General features: G+C 47.6%; 1 protein-coding gene across 7 annotated transcripts; it reads right to left on the bottom strand.

Moving 5' to 3' along the window:
• Nucleotides 1-116: 116 nt before the first annotated feature.
• Nucleotides 117-25983, bottom strand: VWA2 (von Willebrand factor A domain containing 2). 7 transcript variants are annotated; one of them, XM_050976306.1, is made up of 16 exons: nt 25739-25983; nt 22213-22295; nt 22075-22133; nt 21460-21534; nt 19393-19526; nt 17987-18096; nt 10907-10926; nt 10732-10822; nt 9821-9951; nt 9020-9152; nt 8547-8602; nt 7607-7714; nt 6251-6832; nt 5388-5939; nt 2303-2425; nt 117-1557 (listed from the first exon to the last, which is right to left on the bottom strand). In XM_050976306.1, the coding sequence occupies exons 2-16, from the start codon at nt 22263-22265 to the stop codon at nt 1424-1426; spliced, it is 2361 nt and encodes a 786-aa protein (XP_050832263.1). In that variant the 5' UTR covers nt 22266-22295; nt 25739-25983; the 3' UTR covers nt 117-1423. The 7 variants fall into 7 exon arrangements, with proteins under 7 accessions (XP_050832263.1, XP_009085876.4, XP_018766148.3 ...); XM_009087628.4 differs by having other exon boundaries at nt 10732-10926; XM_018910603.3 differs by having other exon boundaries at nt 6251-6829; nt 10732-10926.
• Between the last annotated feature and the right edge of the window lie 682 nt (nt 25984-26665).

The raw sequence follows: 26665 nt of genomic DNA, 5'->3' as shown, positions 1-26665 counted from the left end.
AAAGAATTCCCAAACAGATTACACCACACCACATTAGCCAGTGTGATTTCACTGCTGTTTGAGGACATAGGCCTGTGAGGAGTGAGCTAATGATGCTGTTAGGGAAATGATGGCAGAGAAACCCCCAGGGAGCTGTAAAGCCAGCAGGGCAGCAGGGTGAGAAGAGATTTTGCATCACACAAATAGGATGCACTCTGCTTTTGAGAGCAGTTTGTCTGGAATCCAGCCAGCTCCAAAGGCACCATGAACCAGGTGTGAGCCTGGCCAAGCCCATCCTCCCCACATGAAGAGAAGACTGACAGGTTGACAGCAGAGGCAATGCTGAGCTACAGCCATGCCTAAGAAACATTAATAGATTCGTTTCCCTTTGTATCCCAAATGTCAGCCCTTCAACTAAGCCTCTGTTCTGCTGTGCCTTAGGACACAGACAATCTACCAAAGTGACAGTGAAAAGAAAGCAGAATTTCCTCTTCCTCCCAGCCTGGTCTCTCCCACTAGGCAGGACAGTGCTCCCCCTGTCTCAGTGCCAGCTTTCATCCCTGAGAGTGCTCTCAGACCATTCTTCTTTTGACAACAAACCTGCTGAGCAATTTGTGCCTCTCTTTGTCCATCTAATGTTACTATTCAAACACGGGGCCAGGACATCTGGGTGAAGGGATTTTTCTTCTGCTGGGAACAATAGACTCTATTCTCGTGAGCACTGGCAGCCACAGTTAATGTCTCTGCCTTGGCTCTCTGCAGACCTGGTTGTGCTCTCCTGAGGTGACAGACACCATGGGAAAGTTAGCAGACAACAACCCAACACTGGGAACCACGCACTTTGGGGGAGCAGTTCTGTAAATTTTACAGGTTTGGGGGCAAATTGATCTAGTGATGAGGTGAGGCTGATGCTCCAAAGGATGCAGGCATTTGCCCAAACTGTCTTTGGAGACAGAAACCATCACAGCTCAATAAATTCAAAGAAAGCAGCATGAACAACCTAAACAGAAACAGAATAAAGACTTGTAATCAGTTCTCCTTCCTCTTCCTCTGTCTTCCTGCATGTAATGAGCTATTCACTCCAGCAGCTGGCTGCAAGTGCATCATCTGTGTTATACCCCTTCAGCAAGAGCCCCAGAATTGCTCAGACTTCTGCCTATTTTTAGACTAACTCACAGATCTCTCAAAATCTGTTAAAAAACCCCCCAAAACAATCACGACCTTAAGACCGGGATGAGGAAATGCAAAATGCCAGAAGGAAATACTTAAACACAAATATTTACTTCAATTATAAAAGAAAGAGAGGGCTGGGAAGCCCAGTTTGTGCAATGCAGGAATTGGGAATGGCCTGTGCCTGTGCTGGAGCAATTCCATCATTGCCAAGTGCCTGTGAGTGGCAGGAAGCGTTCCTGGATGGAGAGCTGGAGCACTCAGCACACCTGTGTCAATGCCTCTGATCCACGTGCCTTTTGCTGTGCTGGAGGGCTCTGGAGAAGTGCTGCAAACCCCTTGGACTCCACTGCCCATGGGAACGTGGAGGAAAGGCTGGAGGTCTTGGAGAGTCACCCCGGAGAACTCCTGTGGCAGAGGAGAAGCACAGATGTGGGATGAGGGCTTTAGGACCAAGGGACAAGGTCACACTCAGTCCACAACAACCAACCAGCCAACCAGCCAGCCAGCCAGCCAACCAACCAACCAACCATCCCTTAGATGACAGATATTAGAGGCCACAAGCTGGAAGTCAGAATAATTCAGGTAAAAAGCAAAATATTGGGCAAGGGAAAATGCACTTGAATTGAGAGCTTCATGCTATGGGCACAAGGCCACCTCTAGGGAGCCAGAGACTCCCCAATTCATGGGCACTGCTCCCCTGCTGAGGAGAAGGAAGGCAATGGGGAGGTTTTACACAATGGACAGCATTGAAAGGGTGTCTGCTCCAACAGAAACAGCTCCCTCCCATTAAAAGAGAGTCAAATCTTTCCACCTGGGGAACCTAGGAAAGATTGTTTCTTCTAGCAAGGCAGAGGGAAAAGGGGAACAGAGTAGAAGATTCTAGACTTCTACTCTAGAAGATTCTAGACTTCAAAACTACTAGACCTCCTTGGGCTCCCCCCACAGTCAACTCACTCAGTGAATATAAAAATGCACAGCTTCTAAAGAGAAGCCCTCGCTCCCGTCAGCAGCCTAAACCTCTCCACTTTCCATAAGATAGAGACCACACCAGCGCCAAGGCCAAGCCCACCAAACATCTGTGCAGGAGTTACAGCCATTTCTGTGCTCCAGGGAGAGGTGGGATGAGTTGGGAGGGGCTGCTGGTCCTTACTGCTCTCGCAGTGGGGTCCCTCCCAGCCGTGGCACTGGCAGCGGTAGCTCCCCGGCCCGAGGATGCACACGCCCTGGTTCATGCAGGGGTTGGGCTTGCACAGGTTCACAGGGCTTCTCGCTTCTGCAACAGACACAAGCACAGAGCAGGCTCAGGCACAGCTGCATTTTTACTGGCTAAGACCCACATCCATCAGGAATGCTGCAAAAATTGTCATCAGGGGCCAATGGGACTAGAGGAACATTTAAACATGGCAGAGGGTGCAAGCCACAATTCTCTCTTGACACTTTGACCTAGAAAACAGAATGGCTTTTCTAGGTGTCTCAATCTGGAGAATATTCCTAGTAAAGCTTAAAAGAGAACTTAATGATAGGCTGCATATCCCAGAAAAGCAAAATGGAGCATCTGCAGAGCTGTGAGCACCCCCAAACTCCCCACACCAGACATGGGACAACACAGAGCAAGACACATGCCCTGCGGTAACAGGCTCACAATCCCAAATGCCACTGAAGTTCAAGCCTCACTTTGCCCCACTGAGGATAAAAGTTTCCACTGGAGAGGAATAAGAAGTTGCCAGCTGTGAAGTAAGGATGGCATGAATGGAAAACAACGCAGGGAAAATTTCTGTGTTTCTTTTCTAGGGGGCTTGAGAGAAGCCTGCAAGCACAGCCCTAGTTATTAGCCTGTTGTTATGAAGTATGTGACAGCTTTCCCAACCCTCTCAACACAACAGAGCCCAGCTGTCAGCAGGGCTGGCAGTGTTCCAGGCTGCCTTGCTGCCAATACATTAGGTTAAGTAGCAGCATCCCAGAGGAATTTGCTTCCAGTCTGCTGGCAACACCACTGCGGTGTTGGTGAGGGTGTGAAATTCCTCTGCTCAACAACGACGTGGTGTAGAGCTGCTTGCCTTACCCTTTGCTCCAGGGTAGAAAAATCACAGGGAAAATAGAAAAAGGGGAAGGAAAAGGAATACAATCCTATCCCCTATCTGTCAGGGAGCTTCCTACAGCTTAATAGATGTTGTGCTCATTCTCCCTCTGTACATCAAGTCTCAACCCACACCTAATCCTGACAAAATTATAACTGATTTTTTTTTTTTGTCATTCCTAGACCTGAGACATATCAGTCTTTAGCTCCAGTTCATTTCATAGGGAACCAAGCCAGGTTCAAAACCATTTTTGTCGTCATGGGATTCTGAGCTGGGTTCCTGCCTGAGAGTGTATTCCCAGGGATTGACACTTTTGCTTTCATTGGGCTGGAAAAGCCACTGGCAATGAAAACTGGATCTCTTGGACACATCACTCATCTTCCAGGTGCTGCTGTTCCCCAGGGAGCTGTTCCATGGTGGTCTGTTCTACAGGTCATGTGTCTACCTCATCCCTCCAGGGATGCTCCACAGCATAACCTCACAGTCCCTGCTGTGGGGAATCATTCTGCCCCAACACCATTTCTCTGAACTCAAGCCTGCTGTTTAAGTGAGGCTCTTGCACTTTGATGATCCTAAAAACTCGTATTTCCATTAATACCTATTTAATGCTTGGGAACTTTTCTCCTAAACCCTAGGTCCTTTTTTCTGGACTCTTTTCAGATGAGCCTCAAAACTTATACCACATTCCAGGTATACAGAGGCAGGGTCTGTTTCTCAAATACTTTTATAATGGATCATAAAATGTTTTAAGTCCTTTCACAGACAATGATTCTGTTATTAAGCCTTGGATTTGGGAGTAGAAGACTGAGTGAAGGGCTTATCTTTACATCGCCCTTGGTCCCAGCCTATCTAGTACAAACTGTGATTTACCTGCAGATGAAATGAAAGCAGCAGGAAATGATATGTTATTAACCTGACTCATTGAACCCTGCTGTCTCTTCCCCTTCACCCCTGGCATTTTGGCTAATTTCAAGGTACACTACATTGTTTTTTTAATAACACAGCTGAAAGTACCACTGCAACGGAAACACACTGAAAAGTTCAGGCAGAAACCATCTGCAGAGCTGGCCAGGAGAGCAGCTCCTCACCCCAGAGATAATGCTGCAACTTTTTCTAAGCCTGAAAGAGACACAGGTGTGCCCAGAGATAAAAAGGATCTCTGTGCTGCAGCTCAAATGCACTTCTTTTGATCTTATAAACATGTTAAAGCAAAGCAACTAGATAGATGTTAAACTTAGGCTATTTTGAATGAGAAAACAAGGCATGATATTTTAACTAGGAGGAATTTCATTGTCACTATCTGAAAACTAAAGCTGCTGTCCTTTCTGAAAAGCTGATTTCTAGACAACATGCAAATGTTTCAAATTTAGTATTAGAGCCATATTTTTCCCCAACTGAGGACTGGCACTCATGACTCAAAGTTTTGAAGAAACTTCACCTATTTTTTTCAACCCCCAAACATGAGTTTTTACACACATATTTGAAAATTCTTCCCTTCCACTTTGAGATTAAGGATTTGGTCCTACAAATAAGATAAATCACAATTTGTGTGAAGTTTAGTTTAACAGTCTGAAGGCTTCAAAATGGACAGATTCTGATTTTAAGATTAAATGCAGGTCAACACAAAATCTTGAAAGTCTATATGATAATTTCAGTAGTGGGGTATTAAGGATGAACAAGAGTGATGAGGTTGCAGACTCATTTTACAAACACCTGGTAACAAACCAGTTGAATGAGAGAGCAGAGACCTCACTCAGGGACCAGCACAAAAAAGGGGCCCATTAAGTTCCCCCCTCCGAGAAACACTGAAGGGCTACAGTAACACACAGCAAATTCTACAACAGAACGAGAGAAACAAGGTGAAACATCAGAAAAAGAGAAAACTTTTTCCATCTGAGAAAGCAGAACCTAGATCTAGGAGGGCTGGAAAGAGTCAGTCACACTATGGCCACTCTCACCCTCTAGACTGAATCTTAGGAAAGTTGGTTACTGATTCCTGCAGGATTGCTTTGGGCAGCCATCAGATTTCTGTGTCATAGTTTTCCCCTCCATAAAATGCAAAAGAGAGTATCAAATTCAGTCAGTAAAACATCCAAAACCCTACAACAGCAGCAGCTGGCGGCATGGACAGAGAGTGATGGCTGGAGGCTCTCCTACCTTCACAGATCCTCTCGATGATAAGGCCTTGGTAATACTGCAGATCTTCATAGGAGGAGAGGTGGACCAGGTAGTTGGGGGACCCAGCAACCCTCAGCAGCGTGTCCCTCTCTGCGTCCCCAATGACAACCACAAACACCAAGATGCCATCGTGCCTCAGCTGCTGAGCTGGGGCAGCTGCATCCTGCATGCCCCCTCCGTTGGAGAGCAGCACCACCACCTTGTTGACACCAGGTCTTGCTCCCTTCTGCACGGTCATTATGTCACTGTGAACATGCTGCAAGGCACTGCCAGCAGAGGCTGAGTGCCCAAGGAAGGGCACCTGGTCGATGGCCTGGAGGAGAGCAGAGCTGCTTGTGTGGGTGTCCAAGGCAAACACAGTGTGAGCTTTGCTGCCATAGGTCACCAGGGCAATCTGGGTGACGTCCCTGTTGATGATGAAGTGCAAGCAGCTGCTCCTGACAAAGTGCCTCAGACGCAGAAAGTTCTCCAGGCCAACTCCGGACGAGGCATCCACAGCAAAGGCCAAATCAAGAGACTGGGCCTGGCAGCCTGTGGAAAGGAGCACAAAGATGGTGTCTCTCAGAATATATATCTGCTCCTTTCTGACTGAAAAACAGCAGTGAGAGGAAATCGTGGGCAAAATTCAACACTGCTGATCACCGAGTGTGAAGGGTGATCTATGTCTCTTTCACAAGATCCATCACAAAAATCACTCATGGAAGGTTAGTCCCTGGATCTGTGACTGACAAACAAAAACAAGGACATCCATCCTTCTGTCCTTCCCTCCTCCCTGCTGGAATTCAGGACACCTCTGCGTGGTTTGGCAAACTTGCCCCACCTTGCCCACACCACACTCTTACCTTCGGGATTGCCCACACTGCAGATTTTTCTCTGCAGCTCTGGCATCCTGTTGAAGAGGTCCTGAGGGTCTGAGTAGACAATGGTCTGCTGTGGATTGCCAGTCACCATGGTCAGCTCTGCTCTCATGAAGCTGCTGCCTATGCCAATCAAGAAGATATTTTGGTCCTTTGCATACTTAGCAGCTTCTGCCACCGAATCCTGGGACTTGGAGTCAGTGAGCAGGACAACCACACGTGGGAGATCATCCTGCACATCTGCAAAGACTGGGGCACTCCTAAAACCGTGCTGTGCCACATACTGCAGGGCTCTGCCTGTCAGGGTTCTCCCTCCACTGAAATCCAAGGCGTCAATACTCTCCATGAGACTGAGAGCGTCCTTGTGCTGGCCCAGTTCAATGGGTACCTTGACACTGTCATCATACTGGGCCACCCCCACGCTCATTGGCGAGTCCTGGCCCACCATGGCTTGGAGGAATCTCTTGAGGAAGGCCTTGAAGCGCAGGAACCCTTCCAGTGTGACCCCTGCTGAGCTGTCCATCAGGAAAAGGAGATCCACGCTGCACTCGAGGCTCAGCTTTGCTGCTGGGAAGGGAGAAGGCAATGAGTCATCTGCAGGGCGACCCCAGGGGCCTGCTGGAAGCCTCGTGGAGAGGGGACATTGTGCCCAGGAACCCAAACATTTTGCCAATCATATCATGAGCTGGAGGACAAATGAGCCAGGAGCAGGCTTTGTTTTGGTTGGATGCCATATAAGCCCTTTGAGACAAGAAATAACTATGGAAATTCGTGAACTTTTGGATGGCAAACTTCAAATCAAAAATTACAGCTCCACTCTCTCAGTGCTGTGGGCAGAACACTCTGAATGACACAATCACATACAGGAGAAAGGAGAGAGTCCAAGCACCAGACCCTCACCTACAACACCCTGAGACAGTTCAAAGCTGGAACCTTGGTTCTGGGGAAAGTACAAGGTGTTTTCTAATGATCAGGAGCTTTGGGCTTTCTTACATTGAACCAAAACCAGGAGCTCTGCTGCACCCATGTGTGTGGGGAGGGGACCAACAGGCACATCCATGTCTCTCCCAGTGACTCTGGTCTCCTGATCCCATGGCACCTGCATTTAGGCACAAAGGCAGCCGTGCCAGAGTGAGACTGGCAATATTGGTGCTCTTGATACCCACACGGTGTCTGAACAGCAGGACCCAGCCACTGGGCCTGACACAGCATGATCAGCATGAGAGTGAACTCAGCCTGCCTTTTGGAGAAAAGCCCAAGGTCCCCAGGGTGGCACAGAGGGTGTCACCAAGGCAGGACCCAGCTGAGAGGGAAGGAGACAGAGCACAGGCTCACACCTACCACAGTGGATGTCTCCTCCATAGCCCAGCAGGCAGAGGCAGTGGTATCTGTCCAGTCCCTCTGGGACACACGTGCCACCATTCTGGCATGGCTGGGAGTCACAAGGGTCTGAACAGGACAGGGAAGAGAAAGACAGGTCATCAGCAGGGAGCCTGCCCCTCCCCATCCTCTGCCAGCATGAGCAGCACTGTTAGTGGAAAAAAGGGTCACAGCTCTGCCCCTCTTGCTACAGAGTTTGAACTAACACAGGGCCACTTCACCTCCATGGTAATTTCCATTTGGGATGGCTCTCCAGCAGGCTGTGACAAGAAAGCAAACCAGCCTCTGATTTCATTTGATGTGGAACAATGCCAGTGACACCATATTTGTATAAACAGAGAATTGCTAAAGGCTCTGCAGCCCTGACAGATTTTCAGCAGCAATGAAGAGGTGAGGGTCTGGCCTGCTGCTTGGACAGTGCTGTACTGGTAAAGAAAATGAAGATGCTGTCACCTGAACTTGCAAAAAGGACTGAAGGAGTACAGCTACTTCAACAGCCACAAAAATAGGCTGGTGATCAGCACGGGGCAGGCTCCCCACTGACCTGATGTGCTTATGGTATCAAGTATGCCTGGAGGCATCACTGCATGCTCCCCTGGCTGGAGAACAGTGACTCCCTGCAGGCACTGGGAAGCCATGCAAGACTCTGCCCCCAGGACATGAACACAGGAGAATTCACTGGCTCCTCAAGTGGAGGAGAAACTACTGGGAGACATTTTAATCCAAAAGAACTCTGGTCATAGATACCCATGAGAAAGGAAAAATGGATTAAATATCTACTGATTACAGTCTCTCACTCTGAGCACAATTTTTGAGAAGTAAAAGCGAACCCTTGTCTTTTTTTCTTTAGTTATTACCTCTCCTGCTTCATAAATTAAAGTTTTGGAAGAGCAAATCCCACCTGGACATACAGTTCGGAAGCATCTGGATGGGTGTTTTATCAAGACTCGCTTCCACCTGAAACAGGAATAAGAGGACCTGTCATGAATTTAAATATTAACAGGGTGCCTTCTAGGAGCAAATATTCCTCTGAAAACACAGGCTTTCAAAACAAGTATTAAAAAAAAATAGTCCATTCTAAATGAGATTGCAAAAGAAAAAGCATAATTGCATTTAATCTACCTTTTTTTAAAATTCAACTGTAGTCTTTACATTTTAAAATTATGGACGTATTTTTAAGACTCAAAAATTTATTTTGTTTGCTTGCTTCTCAGCCAATGATCAGAGCAGAGACTCTTCCTAGAACTAGAGACTGCATCAGTCTTCTGAGGGATCTTTATCCCAGTAAAGAGTCAAGGTCTGATAAAAGCCTCATTACTGTATTTGTTATCTCTCAGCCCCACTCATTTTTAGAGCTGTGGGTGCCCAGCTTACCTGGTGAAAGGGCACAGTGAAGCCTGCACTGCATTGGGCTGCTTTGAGCCTTTCCAACACACATAGTTGCCAGCCAGCTCTTTCACAGTCTCCAGGGTCCTGCGCTCACACGGGTGGGACTCAACTTTGCAGCCTGCAGCCAAGGAAAAGGCAAATTAGCATCAACTGCCTGCAAACACAAAGGCTGTTAGAGCAGGTGTTGTTGTCAGTGTTTTCAACTACCTGACAACAACAGACTGGACAGAGCTCCCAAGAGCCTCTGTGAGACCCCAGAGGAGAGATTTCCTGTAGAAAAGATCACTTACTCCACTTTCTGGGAACCTAAATATTCAGCCTCCTTTGCTTTGCTATAAATCTCACACTGCTGAGTTCATGAATTAGTGAGAGCTTTTCAGCCCCTTTGATGCTTTTATCATTCATGGGTTTGATTTTCTGCTACCTCTGGACCACTCCAGTTCTATGCTTTCTAACTCCTGCAAGCCCTGGGCACCTCCCCTTAACACACAGCCCAGTCCATTAGAAAATTTAACACAACTGCTTTTATCCCTCTACCCCCTGTCACATGAGCAAAAGCCAATATTCCCATTTTCAGAGCTGAATCAGGATACAGAAAGATCTAGGATTCTGCAGCTTGGAGGTATTTGGAGAGCATGCCATCCTGTTTAGGCACCAGAAGCAGATTACCTCAAAGTGCAACACCTGCTAATTCCCCTGTGTGCTTCCTGACACTGCCTTATCTTCCTCACTCAGTGCCATGTCCAAGCTAAAGCATGGGCAGGGAGGTGTGGCCAGCAGGGTCACCTGGAGCGGTGGCAGTGCAGACAGGGTCACTCAAGGTGCTGTACAGGCCGTTGGCAGCATCCTCAGCATCTCCAGCAAAGAGCAGGTGCCGCTCAGAGGGCTCGCTGGCCAGCACCTGCAGCTCCTCCCACCTGCCAAGCAAGGCACAGGTCAGCCTCCCCCACAAAGAATTAAGAGTCAAAACCAACCCTGTACAACAAATAGAGAGTTGATGCAAAACCATGACACTCCTCAGTTTCCAAGATCCTGGTGTGTTTAGTCTCAGGCAGCAGCATAGATCTACCAAGTGGAGAAGTTTCCTTCATCAGCTCTGGTGCTCCTTCTACATCAGCCACCAAGTCAGTGTTTCCCCCGTGCCTGTATTACCCTGCAAATTCCTTTTTGCCATGGTTTAAGTATGGTATTCCCCAATTTAGTGCTCTCACTGAAACCAGGCCCACACTTACTTCCCCTCTCACCTCCTCCAGCTGGAAATACAAAAGGCAAAAATATTTCATGGACTGAGATAAGAACAATTTACTGAGAACAGAAACAAAATGAGAAATCAAGCAGTAACAGCAGCAATAAAAATATTAATAACAAAAGATATAAGACAAAAATCAATTTAGTTGGAAAGTCTGTCTCAACACTGACTGTTTTGTTCACCACACTTTCTCCCCTCCTTGGTAGGAAGGAATGCCCTTCCTCTCTGAAGGAAGAAAGTCCTTTTTCCCCCATCCCTGGCAATGGAAAAGCAGTATAGATTATCTACTAGATACACCCACAGCCACAGAAAATAAAAAAATCAACCCTGCTCTGGCAAAAACTAAGACACCTTTTCTCGTTTTAAAACTTTTATCTAGCCTGAGATGACCCCTCACTCACCATTTGGCTAGCTGGGTGTCTACTTCCCATCCTGGAGAGTTTCCTACCTTGGAAACTTGATTCCCACAGCAAAAACTGTGATGTGTCTCTCCTTCACCTGCATTGCAGGCATTGCAGTGCTGCCCTGGGACTTTCCATCTGAAATGATGATCAGGACTTCAGGGACACTTGAGTTTCTGCCACCAGGGAAACCCTTGTGGAGAATGTACTTCAGAGCCTGACCTGTCTCTGTGCTCCCACCTCTAGAAAGCAGGGAGATATAATCAGAAAAGAAGAAATCAGAATTCCTCCCCTGCTACTGAATTTACCATTTGGGTTTCAAAATTTACCCACTGGTAATGGGAAATGTAGCCTATTTCTGCTCGTTGTCACACAACAGATCCATGGGGATGTCTAATCCTGTCATTCTTCTCATCTTCCTACCCACTGGTCCCATCTGTTCACCCTTATGTCCCTCCTCTCCAACTCAGAGTGGTCTCTACAACAGAGTGTTTCTGCCATTGGTGCAGCAACCAGAACTCCTGGATATTTGAACTTTATTTCCATCTTCTACAAATGTCTCTACAGCTTTGTTTTTTCATGTGAACACTGTGGTCATTCCAGTCGTTGAGGGGGTGCCGGGTGTGGCCCTTTGTGACACAGGTGTGTTGTGTCAGGGCCCTGGGTGATGTGGGACACTTGTGGTGCCCTTGGCCCTTGTGACACGGCAGAGCCCCACCCTGCCCTGTCAGGGGTACCTAGGGGCACAGAGCCCCCAGGAGCCCATTCCTGCGAGAGCCCCTCTCTCAGGAGGAAGCAGCTCCCGGGATCCCTGTGTCCCGACCACGTCAGATGAGGAGGTGAACCCCAACTCTCAGCCCCCAGCCCCTTGCCCGGCCGGATGGATGGAAAACCAGCCCTCAGTGGGCAGTGGCTGGGGGCAGGGGGCAGCTCAGGCCTGCCCCTGTAGGACACTGAGGGGGCCTTTGCCCACATGGACAAAGACTGGGAATATGACTCGGATCAAGAGCTTTCCCCCTGGAGAGACACTGCCAGACAAGAGCTCTGCCTTTGGGAAGAAATGACAGTCCAAGACTATTACCAACTACACGAAGATGTGATGGTCCAGGAAGTCCCCCCACGGGCAGCAGTGAGACACCAACAGAGGTGTGAGTGTGAGAGAGGGGCAACTGTGAGAATCCAGTGGGGAGATAGAACACATCAAGAGCTGTCCCAGTGGGAAAGGGAGGCACACCAGGAACTGTCTCCTTTGGGAGAAGTGCAAGGCCATCCACGCACGTTCCAATTGAAAAGAGACAAGAGATACCCAAAGTTGTCCCAGGTGGGAGAAAACAGGGACAAGGACCTATCACAAGGAAAAGGCTACAATGTCCAGGAGCTGCCCCAATGGGAAAAAGATGGGAGCAACCAAAAGCTGCCCCAACAGGAAGGAAGTGTCAGCAGCCAGGGGCCGTCCCAGTGGGCAGAGGGCACTGATTACAGGATATGGGACAAACCCTTGCTCCCAGAGAAGGATGAGGATGCCCAGGAGGGCCGCACCTCTCCCAGCAGTATGGGCGCTGAGGTGGCAGCAGAGGCAGCCCGTGAGCGGCCCAGCATCTCTGCTGCCCTGTGGAGTTCCACGGAGGATGGAACTGCTGCTCTGGCAGGAGGTGCTGAGGAGAAAGACCCCACCATTGTGGAAAAGGCACCAGGTTCTCTTGCCCTCAGGGAGGAGATGCCACCAGCAGGAGCAGCAGAGAGCCCATGCTACTCCCCAGAGTGCAGCCAGGCTGTGCTGGATTTAGCGAGGCGCATCAGCTGTGAGATCGTGGACAATGCTGTGCTTGTGATCCAGGAATCTGGCCAGCAGCTAGAGGAACAGAGGGACCTGGAGCAAAGCTTGGCTGCTGAACTAGAAGCAGCAATTGAAGGACGAGAAAGGGAAGAGAGCCCAGTCTCTGGCCCCCACAGCCCCTGCTGCACCCCCAGCCCCTTGCTCAGCCCACTGGGAGCCTCCAGTGAGGAGCAGGTGGAGGCAGACAATGGATCAGTCCTGGCAGAGCAAGAGCCGGAGGAGGGGGCCTTGGTTGGGGAGCTTGAGCATTCTCAGTGTGAAGAAGAGGAACACACAGAGTTGTCCCAAGGAGAAATCAACAAATATCAAGAGGGGTCCCAAGAAGAAGCCTTAACTGAGCAGGAGCTATCCCTAGATGAAGTTGGTATACACCAGGAAGGGTCCCAAGAGGAAGCCAGCTTTGAGAAGGAGCTGCCCCTAGATGAGGCTGGTAGTCATCAGGAAGGGTCTCAAGAAGAAGCCAGCTTTGAGCAGGAGCTGTCCCTAGATGAGGCTGGTAGCCATCAGGAAGGGTCCCAAGGGGAAGCCAGCTTTGAGCAAGAGCTGTCCCTAGAAGAAACTGGTATACACCAGGAAGGGTCCCAAGGGGAAGCCAGCTTTGAGCAGGAGCTGTCCCTAGATGAGGCTGGTATACACCAGGAAGGGTCCCAAGGGGAAGCCAGCTTTGAGCAAGAGCTGTCCCTAGATGAGGCTGGTATACACCAGGAAGGGTCCCAAGAGGAGGCCTGCCCTGAGCAGGAGCTGTCCCTAGAAGATGCCAGTAGGTACCAGGATGTCTCCCAGGGGGGAGCCAGCTCTGAGGAGGAGCTGTCCCTAGAAGAAACTGGTAGCCACCAGGAAGAGTCCCAAGGGGAAGACAGCTTTGAGCAGGAGCTGTCCCCAGATGAAGCGGGCAGGTACCAGGAAGGGTTGCAAGGGGAAGACTACAGTGAGGAAGAGCTGGCCCAAATAGAATCCAGAATCTACCAGGAAGTGTCCCAAGAGGAAGCCTGCCCTGAGGAGGAGTTGTCCCTAGAAGAAACTGGTAGCCAACAGGAAGGGTCCCAAGGGGAAGCCAGCTTTGAGCATGAGCTGTCCCTAGAAGAAGTTGGTAGGTTCCAGGAAGAGTTCCAAGAGAAAGACTACAGTGAGCAAGAGCTGCCCCAAGAAGAATCCAGAATCTACCAGGAAGAGTCCCAAGGGGAAGCCACCACTGGGCAGGAGCTTTCCCTAGAAGACACTGCTAGCCATCAGGAAATGTCCCAAGGGGAAGCCAGAATTGAGCAGGACCTGTCCCTGGAAGAAACAAGTAGGTACCAGGAAGGGTCCCAAGGGGAAGCCAGCAATGAGCAGGAGCTCTCTTTAGAAGAAGCCCAAAGTCACCATGAGCTCTCTGACTGGGATGAATGCACTGGGGAAGAGCTGTCCCAAGGGGATGTTGAAAACTTCCAGGAAATTTCAGACTGGGAAGAAGCCACGGAGCAGGACCTTTCCTTAGAAAAAGCTCAAAGCCACCATGAGCTCTCTGACTGGGATGAATACATCGAGGAAGAGCTGTCCCATGGGGATGTTGAAAACTACGAAGAAATTTCAGACTGGGAAGAAGGCACGGAGCAGGACCTGTCCTTAGAAAAAGCTCAAAGCCACGACGAGCTCTCTGATTGGGATGAATATATCGGGGAAGAGCTGTCCCATGGCGATGCTGGAAGCTATGAAGAAATTTCAGACTGGGAAGAAGGCACAGAGCAGAAGCTCTCCTTAGAAGAAGCCCAAAGCCACCATGAGCTCTCCGACTGGGATGAATGCGATGGAGAAGAGCTGTCCCATGGCGATGTCGGTAGTGACCACGAAATTTCAGACTGGGAAGAAGGCAAGGAGCAAGGCCTTTCCCAAGGAAAAGTCAGTATCTCCCAGAATCTCTCTGACTGGGAAGAATACAGCGAGCACAGGCTGGCCCATGAAGACGTCAGTAGCTACCAAGAAGAGTCTGACTGGGAAGAGTCCATTGGCAGAGGGGCATCCAAGAAACGTCACTCCTGCCTGTACCGGGCGCTGCGGGCGCTGCGGAGGCTGTTCCCCTGCCTGGCCCCACGTCACGAGGATTAGGGCTGGCTGGCAGCACCAGCCTGGGCCCTGTGGGTGGCAGCTGGCCCACAGCCTGCCCCCCGTGTCCTGGGGCTGCCCTTGCCCAGACATGGCCCTGCAGACCCAGCAATCCCCAGCTGCTCAGAGCACCCCAAGCTGGTCTCCCCAAGACAAATATCACCCATGTGGCCAGCCCCAGCATCCTTGGGGGACACTTGGTGCCGTGGGACTCAGTGGTGAAGGCCACAGGCTCATCAGGGTGGGAAGAGACCTTGAAGGTCATCCAGTCCCACCATCACCCTGGCACCACCTTCATCACCCTGAAACCACGTCCCCAAGTGCCACATCCAGGTGACTCTTGAACACTCCCAAAGACAGAGACTCCACCACCTCCCCAAGGAGCTCCTTGCAATCAACGCCTGACCACACTGTCAGGGAAAAACTGTTTTGAGTATTTCATTGGGACTTTCCCTAGTGGAATCCAAGGACATTTCCTCTCATCCTGAAAGGATTACATGCTGATCCTTTGGGATTTTATCCGTGAGGAATGAGGACAGACAGGGGTTTTGCACACTGCATGACTCCATTGCGCACTGCATGACTCGCCAAACACAATTCGTCCAAAACAGACAGAAGTTGGGTTTTAGAAATAGAGCAGTATAAATAAAAACTAAACAAAACCAAAACACAAAAAACCACCAAAACACAACAAAAAAAAACACAAAGAGAAAAAGAATAGTAGGACTAATAATAATATGAAGAAGGTTAAGATGAATAAGTAGTAGTAAATAAGAAAATAATTAAGCATACAAACAAGAAAAAAAAAGAGCAAGAATAATAATAACAATGAGAATAAGAAAAATAATAAGAACAAGAATAGGAATAATAAAGGATTAAGTATAAGACTAGGAAAAAGAAAAAAAAGAATAAGAATGAGAAAAAGAATACAAATAGAAAAAGGAATAGGAATGATAATAAGAAAAAAAAGAATAAGAAAAAGAATAGGAAAAGGAATAGAATTTAAACAAGAAAAAATAATAAGAAAACAAAGAATAAGAATTAGAATGAATAAGAAAAGGAATAAGGACAAGAATAAATTGATGTAGGAGAAATAGAAGTAAATACTAGGAAGGAGAAGGAGAAGAACAATAGGGAATATAACAATAAGATTATGATGATGAAGATAAAATAGTGGTAGCAGCAAATTCTTATTATTATAACAGTAATATCAAGCTAAAATATACATCTACACATCCTCTAGCATCACAGAATGGTTTAGTTTGGGACGGACCTCAGAGATCATCTAGTTCCAACAGATTCTCTTCTGCTCTTCTTCTCTCTCTCTGAGATCTCTTTCCTATTTCTCTCTCTCTCACATTTCTCGTAAATAAAATCCATGTTAAATAAAATCTGTATGTTGCCATCATATGGTCTCATTTGCATCTTCATTCCATCAGAGGCATCTCTCCCTAAAACACTGTCTCTGCCCAGCCTGTTCCTCAAAGCAGCGGTTCTCCAACCCTCTGAGGATCTCAGTTGCTCTCCTCTGAACTCATTCTAACAGGCCCACATCCTCCTCATGCTGTGCCCCCAGACACCCCTACCATTTCCAAGCATACTCAGTGACCATGTGTTCATAGCAAGTCCAAATTTGCCTTTTCCTGACCAGATGTCTGTGAGATGTTTCACTGAATAGTGCTTTGCGTGAAGAAAAACACGCTGTGCACAGTGTAGTGACTAAATCTTGATGAACTCAGTACACTGTGCCCATGTGAGCCCTGAGGATTAGAAAAAGTTAATAAAGAACTCATTTTAAATTGCTTAATTTGCATTTGGAGCCCCAGTGGGGTTTGTCACAGTGGAAATGTGTTTGAGGCATCACTCCAATAAGGATTTTCTGAAGTACAAGGAGATCTGGACTTTACCTGATGTCTTTCTTCAGGCACAGCACTAAGAAGGTTTCTCTCCTGTAACCAGCTGCTGACTGACATGAAAGAAATTCATGCAAAATTTAGCTTGAGATTACCACTGAGAATGGCTGGAACTGGCCAACAAATTCCAAAGCTATTTGGAGAGCATTCACAGAGAGACCAGCAGTCTCCAAATAAATCACAAAACTTCTCTTTATTCTGGGGCTGCCTCCTTCCAAGTGCTGTCAGCTCTGGGCTGAAGTCAGGAAATGCCTCACTGGCCAAAGGCTCATCAGAAACACATCAAGGAACCTCTCAACCAAGATGTCAAGCACCCATTATTTTTCAGAAGCCAACTGGAATCCACACATAATTATTTTATCAACTTCAAAATGTCAGCTTTTCATTTAAACTAGATGAAATAGCCAGGCAAAAAGTAATTATTTCTTTGATCTGTCAGCAACCCTCTGTTGTCATCAAGGAAATGCAGTGCCAGCCAGCCAATGCTGCTTCACTTTCTCTGCTCTCACAGACTTTCAACAACAACCAGAGAGGGGGAATGCATTTTTGTTTTCTCTAAGTTTTTCCTGTAACAGTACACAAGAAGTTTTCTTGATTTGCTAAACTCATCAAAAGAAATAGAACAACATCCAGCCAACTGGTCGTGCCTGAAAAATGCAAAACTGATCACATTTGCTTGCAATATGTGCAACATCCTGAGAGCAGCAGATATCCATGGGAGATGCTGATCTAACCCTTAGTCCTAAAGTAGATCAGCTAAAAGAGTAGACATCCAGAGGCCTTACCAATACCTCATCTATCATCAAAACAAGTGCTGTTTTGGGGTGACTGTCAGATCCTTAGTAGATCCAAATGTATTCCTCCAAGATGGAAAGTTTGGATTTTGAGAGGCTCTAAGGACAGTTCTTCTTTGGACTTCTGGCTCCATTGCCTGGGGTCATGGGAAGACATCCAAGTCTTAACATTCGGAAGAAAAAAGGTTTCCATCTGAAAACCTGATCCTTTTGAATTCAGCAAGCACACATAGATATCTACAGAGCAGCAGTTCATCACTGACTCACAGGACAAAGGAAATTGTAACCTCCAAAAAATGAAGCAGCACACTGTGCTGCCTTAGCTCAGCCATGAGGGAACAACATGCTTGTTCTTCCACAGAGGCTGTAACCCACTGCCTGGCTCAAACAGACAGAAAAACCCTGGAAAACTCTCTATTTACCATGTCATAATAGGACACTGAAAACTTGGTCTCCTATCAGCTTTCACCAAGACAGACCAGGTTCCACATTTTTAGTGGATTGTGGATCATGGAGCACAGTGTTCATTCACCTCCCTCCCTGGGGACATCACATTGGTGTAAGCACAGCAGAAGCAGAGATTTCTAAACCTCAAAAAAAAAAAAAAAAACAACTCAATCCAGAGATTGAGCCCAGAAAAAACCAGAGAAAGAGAAGATTTGTAAAATAAGCTGACCTGAACACAGTCCTCTTGATTCTCTCTTTCACTTCTTGTTTGGTGAGATAAGAATCCAGTGGGAATTCAAGGTGGGGAGTTGAGCTAAACTGTATCATTCCCACACGGACCTAAAAGAAAAGGTTATGGAAGGCTATGAAAGGTGTCTGTGCAAGTTTTACTCTTTTGATCAGTTTACAAACTTGGGAAGACTAAATTGTATGAAGGCAAACTGTTTGTGCTGTTGAGCCACAGGCAGTTAAATGAACCTAGAAATTGAGCAGGAAGTCCAGTATTATCTATACAGACTATAAAAAAGGCAAAAAAGTTTATCTGGAAGCAACAGAAGCTTCTGCTGCAATTAGAGGCAGCTCAGGATCTATATTTATCCACTCAGAGCAGCTCACAGCCTCAGGGGCAGTAAGTTTATAAATAACACCTTCTACACCAAGCCATTTATACACTGGGCAGGAAACCTTTCCATCACTGAGAGTAGCTCCCTCTGGCACTGAGCACAGCAGGCAACACAAACCAATACTTTTTCTAATAGTTCCTCCAAAAACCATTTTCTCTAGTTGCAAATGCAAATGGATTAAATGGTCTGTACTGGGCAATACATCCAGAATACCTCAGTGAAGCCTTACAAGAAGTATTATGGAATGGGACACTTCCAAAGGTGAAAAGACTACCAATTTTCAGTCCAGTCTATGTGAGGATTAAGTGAAAGACTAGAGAAAAAATAGTATTAAAAAAAAAAAACCACACCACCAAATCTGCAAATATTAAATATTCACTGACACAACCTTCCCAAAGACCTGGCATTTATTGGGAAAGGCTCTGGCATGGAATCAAGTTCCCAGCCTCTCCAAGGCCCTCAGCTGAAGTGGTGTTGTGGGACTGATGCACACCTGGAACCACAGCCAGTCCCCTCAGATGAACCCCAGGGTGTTTCATTCAGGCCCAGAGGTGCCTCAAGGCTGACTCCAGGGAGCAAGACCTGAGGCTACAGCAGCACCCATCTCCTTCTGGGGGAAGCAGAGCAAGCAGAATACATCATTTACATCTGTACTGAAAGGTGGCTAACTTCCCAGTGATTAATTCTGCAGCTTTCCAAGGAAAAGCAAGAGAAAGATCCAACTATGAGCTTCCAAACCAAAATAAAATCAGTAAAAATAAAATCCAAATCATAATCTTTAACCTAAAGTACTGTCTTTTCTCAACAAAAGGAACTGCTCAAAATCTGAAGAATCAAGAAGCATCCCACCATCCTACTCTTCACAAACCACATCTTTCTGATAAAAAGAAATACTCTGCCCCCATGGCAGCTGGAAGGTTGAATTTTGCAATTTCACTCAGCACATTACCACTGGCCTTTAGACACCCTGCCAAGCTGTTTGAAAATTAGAGGAGATATTCCTGACACTCACTCTGTCTGGATGGATGTCCAAGGCATCACAGAGCTTGCTTGCAAAGTGCTTGGACCTTTCAAAGCTTCCTTTACCTATGCTGTAGGAGCCATCCAGGAGGAAAAGGACATCTAATGAGGCAGAGCACTGCATCACTAGGAGAAAAAATATATACACTGTGAAACTGCACTTGGTTAGCCCTGCTCTGGAAGCAGGCAGCCAAGAGCTGAAAATCCAGACAATTGCAGAGGATGGACAGGAGCAGTCAGTGCTCACAACCCAAAGCCCAGATGCACCCCTGCTCTGGCCTGCAGCAGCTCCAGCTCAGCTCTCAGTCTGCCAGACTCAGCTCAGAGCTCAGCCTGGGCTCAGGGACAGCACAGAGCAGCCAGGGCAGTGAAGTGTCAGCAAATACAGGGAGAGGTGCTCTCTCCTCTCAGAGAGGACACAGAGGAGAGGGGAGCAGCAGGGAAAGGGAGCCCAGTGGGACCTGCAGGCTCTCCCAGACCAAGGCAGGTATAAATCCAGGAGGCATTTGCAAAGCCTGTTGAATCCCACAGAGCCCAGCATGTTTCATCTGCAGCACATTTTTCAAAACAGGCCCTTCTTTTCCTAAACACAAATTCACTGAACAGCTCCCAGACACCGACAGAAACACTTTTCATGAAAATCTGCCCTTTATCACCTTTCCAGAGATGTGTCTTTGTATCACCCCATAACTGCTCCCAGGCAGAAGTTTCTGAGGTGCTTTTGCTGCAGTGGAAATCCATAGTTTCACTGACATTCACATTTAGTTTTCATTCACTGAAATAAATAAATGGCAGATTGCAGCCTATGAGGAATCATTTCCAAAGCATTTAAAGGGAAATTTTCAAGTCTCCTCTGCAGCATTTGCCAGAATCAACTGCAAAGGAAAAAGAATCCAGAAGTTCAATAGAGATCAAGCACACAGACCCCTTAAGAGTTGTTTTGGCCGGTGATTTTACTCTATCCCCATTATTATAATCTTTTTATTGTCACTACTTTTTCTAAATCCTTCTTGCTAGCTGAAACCTGAATTTATAATTAGGGTTTTCTGATACCAGATTACAGGGATTGAAAGTTGTGAGGCATTCCCTTCTGGGCCACTGACTCTCCTAAGGGGGCACCCAGCCTTGCCCTGGGGCTCTGTGCTGAGGACAAGCTGGAGCACAGCCTCCCTGCCAGCCCTGTCCTGGCTTGTCAGCCTTGCCCTGGGAGCTGGGCTGAACCTGGAGCTGCTACAGGGCTCTTACCCTGCCTAAGCACACACAGAGAGACAACAGCAGAGCCCCAGACCAGGCTCAGCATGGAGAAACACCCTCAGGGGGCTCTGCAGCTGAGGGTGCCAGGCAGCTCTTCCACAGGGACTGGTGAGCAGGAGGTCTGCAGCCCACCAAGGGACTCCTGGGGATGTGCAGCAGGGAGAAACACCCAAACACCATCCCTGGGATAGGAAGTCTGAGCTGAACACATGGTGCTGCAGGGTAGAACCGGAGGGCATGCCTGGCATAGGAATGAATGCATTCTATCCCTCGACAGGCAACAGAAAACAATGGGGATCAGGAGAGAATTCCCAGCAGAGTTTATCAGTAACTGATTGCAAGTACAACAAGGGAGCTGCAGGTGAACATGGGCAGCCAGAGCCCCATCAGCCCTGCTCCCAGCAAGCTGGCTGTGCTGGCTTTACAGCTCAAAAAACACCCACGTGGGAGGTCTGATCAAGGCTGTAATTAAACACAGCTCTGCAAATCAGGATTGCTTGGAGCAGGCTCTGAAGAGCTGACAGAAACACCATCCAGTTGGCAAATAACCAATCTGGGGAAAACCAGAGAAGATCACATCCCAGGAGAGCTAACACCAGTGGGGAAGAAAGCCAGGCTAGGGTAGAGGCAGCCTCAGTGCTGTGACTGCCAGAGCATTGCTGGGGACTTTACAGACTGAAGAAGGGCTAATAAATGTAAAAAACTACAACAACAAAAAACTTTAAAAACGCCAAAACAAAACACACAAAACAACCAAAGAAAGAAGGAATTCAGATACAGAAAATGCTTTATGAAACAAACTTACACTGGCCAGCAGCTGAGATCTTGCCAATCATCTCCTGGCCAACATGGATTTGTTGTATACCCAATGCCAGCAAAGCTGTGGGATCAAACAGACAACCACCCATGAACAAGACAATCCTATAACAGCAAAAATCTGGGTTGCTGCATAGGTTTCACAGCTGCAAAACATAATATGGTGACACAGCAGTGTATCTATGTCAGGAAATTCCTTCTGGCAGGGACACAGAGAGCACAAAAAATGACAAGGACATGACTCCAGCACAAAGGACAGTCTCTCTACCCACTGCATGCAGGGACACAGGGCAAGAATGATAGCCTAGGCCAGTCTTAGGCTTCTGAGATTACAGCCATGCACTTTTAATATAATATCAGCTTTTCTCACATCAGTTAGACACTTTACATACAGATCAGTCACATGTTCAAATTCTCAGAAGAGCTTTTTCTCCAGGTATTTTTTTCTCCCCTTTTGTGTGAGACCATGTTTCAGAAGTTTATCCCTAAACCTCCTGGAGAGTCACTGATTTGGCTCTCATTCCTCAGAGTGAAGAACCCCAGCTGGAGATAGGGAAGCACCCAAGACAAAAACCACTGATGGAAATGGCAGCTTTAAACATACCTTGGGAAAGCAGGAAAATGCAGATGGACTCAAATGCCAAGAATTTCATGGTGACAAATCTGAAAGGAAAAAAAAAAAACAAAAAGAAACAAAAGAGGAGAGGAATAGAAATCCAATTCCCAAAGCCAATTTCTTTACCTGCAGCTGATCATCTTCTTCCTGGGTGTCTTAGGGGATGAGCTCAGAAACATTCTGTCTGGGGGGCAAAAGTAACTCCTGCCCTGGGGAGAATGGTGGGGAACAGATAGAAGGAAAAAAACATGAAAATTAAGGAATAATAGAAAAGGAAATCTCTCAACATACTCCTCTCCTTTTCCATCACATCCAGAGAGAGCAGCCCTGGTGGGGAGGGAAGGACAGCCAGGCCTGCCTGCCCTCCTCTCCATGCCCACGCAGACATCCCCTCTCCTCTCCTCCCTCTCCTGTGCACCTCCCTTTCTCAGCTGAGTCCCACCAGGGCACCTGGGGAAGCCAGTGGAGAGCCCAAGAGAGAACTGCTCCAGGCTCCACCCATCCCCATCCCCATCCCCATCCCCATCCCCAACAACACTCAGCCCCAGGCTCTTCCTTGCCTCGTGTTTTACAAGACCTGGCTTTCTGGGGAGCTGTTTTTATGCACAGCTGTCCAGCAAACTCAATTTTCTGCTCATTTTTCCTTTGAAATCAGCAAGGCTGCCATCACATTGTAGGTAGATTTCATTGACACTTTCAAGCATGCCCAGATTTAGACCAAATGTATCTGGTAGAGCTCTTGGCTTTCTATTTTAAACATGTATATTTATTTTTTCTCCAGATTAAAAGCACTCACTAGACCAGATTCCTGATGGGTCTCTGCCCCTGTCATTGCACAAGCAGATTTTCTTTAAGTAGTTAAAGACAAGTAAGTGTGTGTTTCTTGATAACCAGCTCTATTAGTTGTTTCTCCAGAAAATGGGTGGATTTTTCTCAGGAAATATTTGTCTCTGCAGCAAATTATATAACCCTCATATCAGACAAGGCAAGATACCTAAAGCAGGCCATGCTCAGTTACCTGCACAGGTACAAAATGAAGAGGGGATTAAGAAATCCTCTCTGGCATCACTCCACCATTATTACAGACACAATAACCCTGTCCTGCAGTGCCAGGTGCATCAGGCATCCCCCTTCAGCAGACTGCCCCCACCAAATGGACAGACCCTAGGCTTGGCTAAGTGAAGGGAGATCAACACAAAACAGGACTTCACTGGGGAATCCCCACTGTGTGTCCCTTAGGAGCCTGCAAATTCCACAGAGGAAAGGTCATTCTTCTGCCATGCCTCAAGGACATTCTTCCTAGGAGCTATTTCCAGGGTGCACATCACCCAGGGCTGGACAGGCCTCTGCTTGCAGCCAGATGTGACAGGTGCTGGGGATGTTTTTTCACATTGTTTTCACACAAAACACTGACAGGTCAAGATGTTTCACCAACTTGGTTTTATCTTGGGTTTAAATCAACCAAACTGCAGGATGAATTCTTTGTCTTTTAGCCCTGCCAGACTCTCAGCAAGAGGAATTGAAAGAAAGCTTCATCATCACCTGCTGCTCATCAGCATTAGCCCAGGATTAGCAGCAGGAACCTTAGCAGCTTTGCTGGGGGAGTGGGGTGGTGAGTGAAGGACATTTTCATTTTATCCTCTCAGCCATTAAGATAGGGAATAATGTCTACCTCAATAATGTCTACCTCAATAATGAGTCCAAAATACTTATTTTTTAAACCACACTAAGTCAAAACACCTATTTTTTGTACCCAGATTCTCACTTGGATGAATATGACAGCAACTTACTCTTGCTAAGTAAGAGTTGTAACCATATGTACTGTGTTTGGAGGAGTGAGACCAGAGATGAGAGAGAGGTAAAGAGGAGAAAAGCTCCTCTTGACAAGTACCTTCCCAACATGTCTTTCAACATTGTAAAACATCACTCATTTTAATCAGGGAGAAAGCAGGAAAGATGACACTGCATATTCATTAAAACACATTCTTAACAAGCCAAGCAACCTCCTGTCAGTGCTGAGGAATGGCCCCAGCTTGCTGAGGGGAGCTCACTGCTACGTGCTCATCTGATGTTCAGATGTAGGGAGGGAGAGAGGGAACCAATCCTCCTGTCTCCTTTTTCAGTTTCTCTCAGCTCATTTTCCATACTTAAATTTCACTTTTTTCTTCTTGCCAAGGTTTGGAGGTAGTAAGCAACTTCTGTTAGGAGCTCCACACATCCTCTCTGCCCAGCCCCAGGCATTGCTTGGGGGCAGCTCACAGTGGGATCTGAAACTGGGGAAACATTTAACTTCTCCTTAAAACAAACATCACAAATTTCAGTCTAAAAGTTTTGACAATGTTTTTCTCCAAGGGATAAACAGGATTAAATTTCCAGAAGACACTCTGCAAAACCAGTTTATTTGTTCTCCTCCACCCAGTTCTGCAGCGAGGGAGTTTTGAGAGGCTCTTTTCCCCTGTGTAGTAAAGGCTCCTGTCCAAAAAGAGACCTTGATCTCGCAGCACTGCTCACATGGGGCACTGTCAAAATCAGCATGCTGCAGATCAGATCCTGTATGACCCATAAATTACAGAATAAAAGACACTTTTCTGACCGGAGGGCTTTTGCTAAACTTACTGTGCAGTTTATTCTGACAGAAGTGCTTATGCTACTGACTTTGCCTGTGGCTAGAGCACACACTGAAGATGACATGGTTGATACCCCAACACACAGATGAGAGAGAAGTGGGTCAGAACACACACTGCCTGTCCAGCACAACCCTTGCTGAATAAATGGGGAAATCTGATTGCGTGAACAACTTACCTCACAGCGTCACCTCATCTTTACCATGCAAAATAAACAAAGAGGCTACTCTCATTTCTTTCATGAAGTATCCAGACATATTAGAGGTATCAGTCTTTCCTTGATTATTAAGTCATGATCAAGTTGTTATCTTGTCTTTTGCAGAAAGATGTCTACGACAGACATGAGACACAACCTGTCGGAAAGCCAACCCTGGCAGGCTCAGCACTTTCCTCCGGCCGCACCCCAAAAGTGCTAGAAACAAAGTAATTAAAGCACGAGAGCAGGGGCTGAGTCTGGTTTCCTGGGTGGTGGGGATTATTTTTATTTTACAAACGCAGCATGGACCGGTTTATTTATTGAAGAGATTGGCGCCGTGTTCCTGCCGAGCTGCGGCAATCCCCGCACGGAACTCGGCATTCCCTGCGGGGGGACCAGAGGCACAGCGGCCGGGGCTCCTCCAGAGCTGGGACAGGACCTGGGCTGCAGAGCGGCCCTTTGGGCGCCTCCTGTCCCTCCTCCCCGCCCGGGGCTGCGCAGGGGCTGGGAGCCGGCCGCCGCTGCCCCGCGCACCCCGCCCATGGGACAGCAAGGTGTTTCCGCCGGGACAGCCCCAGCGCACCCCAGAAGGCTCTCCCGGACCCCATGGCCCCTGTCCTGCTCCGCGCCGGGCTGCGGAGGCAGCGGCCCGGAGCAGCCGGAGGAGGAGCCGGGCGGGGGTTGCCCCCAGCCCCGCCGCACACCCGGCTCCGCTGAGCGAGCGAAGCCCCAGCACCTGTGAGCCGCACACGGCCCCTGCCCTCCCAGCCGGAGGTTTAGGATGTTCTCAGATTAAAAAGGTGGGAAAAATGTTCTCCGAGCCGCACATTACCTTTTCTCGGCAGACTGCGCGCCCCGGTGCACCTGCAGGGCTTATGAGCAGCCTTCTCCCCAATTTACACCGTGCTCAGCTCTGACAGCTTCTCCTCCACATCCCCCACAGCTTGAACCTATAACTACGAACTGGCCGGGGTGGGGAAACAACGCCAGGAACACCCACATTGCTGTAGGTTACATTTAGGAGGAACATTGGTGTATCCGCTCCTCCGATAGGCTCCGGACAGCCAAAACTGTCAGCAGCTCTGGAGCACAGCCAGCAGGCCTGGCAGCAGCACCGAGCAGAACAGACACACAGTCGCTGTGCTCACAGCAGCCCCAGAGGAGCTTCATGAAGCAATCAGGCTTCTTGAATGTTTTTTCTAATGCTTTCTTTTCCACAGAAAACTAATCTTAACCTGTGAGCAGAAGTACCATTTCCACACCTACTACACCTGGAGGAATGATGTAGGGGCCTGTTTTAAAAATTATATTTTGTTATTTTGCTGCTATTATTATTATTATTATTATTATTATTATTCTGTGCCAGTAGTAGCAACTGCACAGAACTGAGCTCTTTTAGTCAATGAAGAGCTTGCACACCTCTTCCCATGCAAAACCTAACCAATGATCAATTTTTGAGCTGTACAGGCAAAACACACCCTTGTGTCTACCTCTCAGTATGTAGATTTAGGAACATACCAACTGCCAAATAATAAATAATTTAAGCCAAACCCAGTAAGCGAAGTATACTCAAGTTCCTCCAACAGTGCTTCATAAATTAAACTTATAAGGATAAAAAAAGCCTTGTTGCTTTGCAGTGCTAGGTAGTTTTTATTAATTTCATATTACTTCTCTTTCAAAAGTGCTGTTATTCTAGATTTCCAGTTCACTTTTGAGGGAGGATGTGCACAAGTGAACAAGAGGTGTGGGAGTACTAAAT

The sequence above is a fragment of the Serinus canaria genome, chromosome 6, assembly GCF_022539315.1.
Source record: "Serinus canaria isolate serCan28SL12 chromosome 6, serCan2020, whole genome shotgun sequence".
Classification (NCBI taxonomy): domain Eukaryota; kingdom Metazoa; phylum Chordata; class Aves; order Passeriformes; family Fringillidae; genus Serinus; species Serinus canaria.
The sequence above is the reverse complement of the archived record's forward strand: the minus strand, read 5'-3'. Positions and strand labels throughout refer to the sequence as shown.

Excerpts from the sequence above, each read along its gene's own strand:
- VWA2 (XM_009087628.4), bottom strand. The coding sequence starts at position 22,265 with ATGTTTCTGAGCTCATCCCCTAAGACACCCAGGAAGAAGATGATCAGC. Across the intron at positions 9,952-10,731 it reads GTGGGAATCAAGTTTCCAAG|GTGGGAGGAGCTGCAGGTGC; the intron begins GTAGGAAACTCT and ends CTTGCTTGGCAG. Across the intron at positions 7,715-8,546 it reads CTTCCGAACTGTATGTCCAG|ACCCTTGTGACTCCCAGCCA; the intron begins GTGGGATTTGCT and ends TGTCCTGTTCAG.